The sequence below is a fragment of the Grammomys surdaster genome, unplaced genomic scaffold, assembly GCF_004785775.1.
Source record: "Grammomys surdaster isolate TR1022 unplaced genomic scaffold, NIH_TR_1.0 100, whole genome shotgun sequence".
Taxonomy (NCBI): domain Eukaryota; kingdom Metazoa; phylum Chordata; class Mammalia; order Rodentia; family Muridae; genus Grammomys; species Grammomys surdaster.
In genome coordinates, this window is record NW_021604579.1 from 11,054,992 (window position 1) to 11,060,598 (window position 5,607).

The window sequence follows — 5,607 nt, forward strand, 5'->3', positions numbered from 1 at the left end:
TGTTTAAACCTTGTTGTGAAGGTTAGGATCTGACTAAAAGTTCAGAAACTATGCACTATCAAGGTTTCAGTTTCCTGAGGGGCAGATTAAAAGAAAGAAAGAAAAAAAAAAACTCTGCCTGTCTTGTGTTAATTTTGATGATTTACTTCCAACGTTTTTCTTCAGTCAAAATTGATTTTCCTTTCCATTCTTGGATGAATAGTGATAGGTGAGCTCCAGAGGAGTTGGCCACCTGTTCTTGAGACTGTTTGGAATGAGTCAGGGGTCAGCTGCATTTATTCAATGAATAATCTCAAGACCATCAACACATGCATACCAAAAAATGCATGATGGAGCCTGGAACACAGCCATGTTTGAAAGATTAGGAAACCATGAGTGACATAGAGCAAGCTCCTAGAACAGGATGACAGGCCCCCAAACGGTCTGCCTGGAAAGGCATCGAGCCGGTGAGCCATCAAGCTTTACTGGTGTGTAGGAACACGGAGACATGTCTCAAATGTCGAATTCCAGTTATGTCAACCTTAGACAGTAGACTGCCACCACCTAAGCCAAACACCCGTGTTATCCCTGGTCTCAGCTGGAGTGAACTGTAGAACAGCAGAGTCACGGAAAGACTACACTTTGGAAGAGAAAGCTAGTGGGGACTGAATTCCTTCTGGGACTATGGGATTATGTTTCCAATAGTGGATTCCACAGACAGAAAGTGGCATTTCTCCCACCCCACTCCCAAGGCTCAGAAACTGTAAAGGTGTTACATATGAAGAAAATTCTATACAAATACCCAGAGTTTTTCCTTTTATTTATAAAGCAGTGACACAAATCCTTGTGTGGACATATACCCAATACGCTATAATATCTGATTGGTATTTCCCCAAAATATAAATTTGGACATAGTCACCTTTTTGGACTTAGTCTTATCCATGTGAACATATGGTGGTAAGAAACATGTTTATTATTTTAAAATGTTCCCCTATGTAGGAAAAATGGTGGAAAGTGAGGGGATGAGAGATAGATGCAGCCAAACCTATTCCAAACTCTTTGTCCTCGTTCACATGACTCAGATGTTCAGAGCCTGAGCCAGTCCTTACAGTAAACTTGGGGACCCTAGAAACGCCTTCACTTGGCTCTAGAGCAGTGATTTTCAACCTTCCCAATGCTTCAAAATCTTTAATACAGTTCCTCATGTCGTACTGACCCCCCCAGCCATAAAATTACTTTTGTTTCTACTTCATAACTGTAATTTTGCTACTGTTATGAATCATAATGTAAATATCCATGTTTTCCGATGCCCTGAGGCGACCCCTGTGAAAGGGTCTTTTGACCCACAAAGGTTGAGAACAGCTAGCTACTCTAAAGGCTCAGCCTTCAGGAGAAGCTTCTGAGGTTGACCAGAGTCCTTGCTGAGAGCTGAATTTTGAAAGAAGGACTCTGCCATTTTGATCTCATGAGGGCTTGTAGCGCTGTGCAGTATCTGTACACTGATCAGAAAGCCTAGGTGGGCATCATGACAGCCACAGAGGAACCGAGAAGCTTTTTGCTGGCTCATCAGGGCCTCAGGAGTAACCAGAGGTGAAAAGATCTACCTTTCCAACCACATGTCTGCACAAACTGTGGCATCTGTTTTCTGAGCAAAGATTCTGAAGGTGTCTCTGAAAACTAGACACTCCTTGTGTCTTGTGGACAGTTTTAAAAGAACTGTTTTTATGTATTTGAACAATAGTCATAAGCGTGCCTCTCTACAGATTTTTTTCTCGCATACAAACACACACACATAGACACAGAGTCTGTGCAGTGGGCCAATCATACCAAAAATAAATACTCTCGCCTCTCTAAATTACTTATAGAGCTAACCTTACTTTTGAAATATGTTAATAAATAATCTAAGTGGGGAAGGGAGCTGACGTGTTCTTTCTTTTTATACTTATGTTGATGGATAGCCACAAAGCATAATTTTATTTACAAAAAAAACCCAAACTCCTCAAACATAAAAAAGCTCTCAAATCAAACATCCTCTGTAAATACTGTATTCAAATGATGAGTGAAGTTTGTACCATTGGCCCCGTTTGGTTATGTGCATCGCGTTAGTCACTCAGCAGTGTCTGTCCCATGAATTCTTCACGGGTAGTGCAACCAGTTAAAAAGTGTATAAAACATTATACATATAAAAACTTTCACATCCTTTGGATGTTTGCAGTTCATCATAACTTTGTGGTTACCTTTCCGCAACATAAATTTAAAAAAGTCACACATACTCACACACACTCACACAGACCCATATATAGAAATGGCTGGCATTCATCCAATCACACACCATCCAGAGAGAGTAGTGCATAGGACTGAACTCCATGAGGCACGAAGTGGGTGGGCCCATCCTCAGGGCAGTCCATCATCTTCAAGACTTAATGCCACTCGCTGGGGAAACAGACCAAAGAAATCGTCGTTAGATCTATAAGAGGCAATCTTTACTGAATGGCAACAAAAGCATCAGACGTACTATTTACAGACATTAGCACACATAATTCTCACTCCCAATGATAAGATTTATCTGACTTATTTTAGAGGTGAGAAAACTGAGGCTCAGTCATAGCACTCTGGATCACACAGCAAATGGCTGAACTCAAGTCTGCTCCCATGTCTGTGCAGGTCTACAAGTGTGTAGCTTTCCCCCACCATTCTGCTCTGTCCTTTCAGAAAGAAGAGTAGCAAAGACCTAACCTTGGTTCCTTATCGTAGTTTAAGTTGGATGAACTTAAAAAGGGTTAACTCTCAAATGTTAAATCCAGGGCTATTAGCCACCAGTTCCCGGATAACATCACAGTTAGGTGGGCACCATGCTGTGCCCCTCTTAACTGACAGAAGAGCACTGGAAAGCAATACAAATGCTACTGTTCGGTCCCTCTTTCCCCTATCCCTCACTTCCAGTTACTGAATGCTCAACTCTCTTCTGCCATAAATGGATAACCAATGGCTCTGATCCCTTAAGGGTTAAATTCTTTCCTATATTTGTGTGGTTTATATCTTCTCATGCTCCCTGGTCTGTATTAGTCTCAGAGTTCTGGACAGGAAAGCTCCAAACTTATTTTTGAATAAGCGACCCTTTTCTAGGATACACATCCAACATTCCTTAGCTCATTGAGAGTGACCCCTGACTGCTACTTTCCCCATTTCCTGCCACCTTCCTTGGATGGACCCAAGCTGCATTTACCCTCTCAGAGCTATGTGATCTGGGGGTAGCCTCACTGCGCTTTTCTAAGCCTTAGTTTCATCAGCTGTCAGTGAGGCTTGGATCTACTTCATAGGATAGGTGAGAAACCCAGTGAAAAGATGTATCTGGACTCCTGACATGCTACCTAGCAAGTATGGCATCTGGAGCAGTCTAGCCAAACCTAACCCGCATAAAATAAGCATTTTCCAGCTCTAGACTTGCTACATATGACAACAAAACAAAACAAAACAAAAAAAACCCTGTTGCCTTTCAAGTTAATTTTGAGTTATTTTTAATTTCTCCATGCATGTTTGGTCATGTTTTACCAACAGTGATATTGTCAAGCCACCCTTATTTTTGCCAAGCCTATCTAGGCCAAAGACAGGCCCAGTAATGATGGCAAAGTCACAGGAGAAAAGGACAGAAGAAGAAAGGAGGTTGAGAATTTTGATTTCCAGAGTTTGGAGGGCATGTACCCCATGTCAGAGTGGAAGGAACTCAGGCCTCTGTGCACTGCTTGGAGTTAATCTTGGTTCTGCCACTTTCTGCCTATGATCTCGGGGAAGTTATTAAAATCCTGTGGGTCTCAGTTTTCTCAACTGTAAATGAAACTAATGCTTTCTATCACCTCTGAAGGTAACTGTGAAGACTAAATGAGAAAGCCATGACACACAGAAAGCAGTGTCTGACACATAGTAGGTGCTTGCCAAATATCCCTTTGCCTACTCCATTTCTCTGCAGCTAGCAGGAGCTTATCACACAGGTATCCTGGCTGGCCTGCAGCTCGCTCTGTAGACCAGCCAACCTCTAACTCAGATCCACCTTATTAACCAGAGTAACTTCATTGCATCAATTCCTTCTCTGGAAATGATGAGTCCTTAGTCTAGACTGATTTGTAATTTATAAAATGATCTTAAACTTTATAACTGCAGGAAGCAGAGACTGGAGTTATCACTCTCATCTCACTAGTAAAGCAAAGGAGATAAGACAGCAGGGCAATGGGACAGTGGGACAGAGTCTCTCTCCAAGCTCTTGGCTTCCTGTACCATGCCTTCTCTGATCTCTAAAAATCTTGTTTGCCTGTGCTGGCCACAGTTACGGAGCCTCAGGACCATCTGCTGACCCTCACTACGCTGTCCAACTTTGGTTCATACAGCTCTCCTTTACAGTTTGCTTCAAATGCAGTTTGTCTGCCACGCATTCAGTAACATTATTTCACATGCCGTTTCCTCTGTCTAGGAAAGCCCATTCTTCCTCTGTCCCAATTTCAAGCCTTCGAAAATCAGAAAGCCTGCTAGGATTTGCTGTAGCTGCCTAGGTTTAAGGCCCTCACTCACCAGCCCCTCAGGCTCAGAGTGGGACTGCCCTACCTTGCACTTGACGACAGGCAGCTCGGAAAGAGGGTTCTTCGGGAGTTGGTGCAGCTGTGACCTTGGTTCTCCCGGCAAGACAAAAAGCTCCTTGAGGGCAGGGGCTGGGTCTTCCAGGTCTCTGGTCTCCCCAAGACAGGGCTCTGCCCACAGTGGGCGATCATAGCTGCTGATTGCCTGACAGGGGGATGGACTGGATGACCTCTGAGGTCATACTCAGCCCCCTGACTCTGCTGTGCAACAATGACACCTGTTCTAACCACTTCATAATCCTCACTCCCCAACAGGCCATGCCCTTTCATGCCTCTAAGCCTTTCCATAGGATTCTCTTTGGAATGTCACTTATATTCTTGAAAATTACTGAAAATTACTATTATTTATTTTTAAAGACACAGCTCATGTGTTACTGGGAGTCATTCTATGTGCTGGATCCCCAGACAAACCAGCAGCCCCGTTGCTTTGCTCCTACACCATCCACCCATTCAGCATTTGTTAAAGCCAGTTGTGCTATGCCACACCCAGGAAAACAGACTAACCACATCAGACTCTGCCCTCAGGGACCTCACAGTCCAGTGGCTCAACTGCTAAGCAAAAGGTATGAGGATTGTGGATGGAGAGGCCCAGGAAACTGTGGGAGAAGAAAGCAAGCCTAGGAAGGCTTCCTAGAAAGATAGATTCTTCAACTTCCACTCCATGACACTGAGCATCTCTGACACCCCAGCAGCAATTTGGGAAGCAATGCACTCTTCTATTAACTCTGAATACCTGATGTCTAATGTGGTGTTTGGCATTTAGCTGGCATTCAGAGCTTGTTGAAACTCAGCCAGTTACTCTTCTGCAGAAAGTCATTTGGCTTCTTAACTGCCAGGAAGACCCTGCAGGTAAAAGTTATCCTGATACTCTTCCCCTAGCACCTGCTTCAGTATGGCTGTGTTCTCCCAGAGCCAAAACAGTGCCTGATATGTGGGAGGTTCTTGATAAGGTAGAAGGAAGGAAGGAAGGAAGGAAGGAAGGAAGGAAGGAAGGAAGGAA

General features: G+C 43.7%; 1 protein-coding gene across 3 annotated transcripts in view; it reads right to left on the bottom strand.

The window, feature by feature from the left end:
* Positions 1–778: 778 nt before the first annotated feature.
* Lrp8 (LDL receptor related protein 8) overlaps positions 779–5,607 on the bottom strand; it is a 68,810-nt gene continuing 63,981 nt past the window's right edge. For all 3 annotated transcript variants that reach the window (XM_028785926.1, XM_028785909.1, XM_028785917.1), the window contains one exon: positions 779–2,412. In XM_028785926.1, the coding sequence (XP_028641759.1) occupies positions 2,374–2,412 (39 nt within the window). In that variant the 3' untranslated portion in view covers positions 779–2,373. The remainder of the gene's footprint in view (positions 2,413–5,607) is intronic.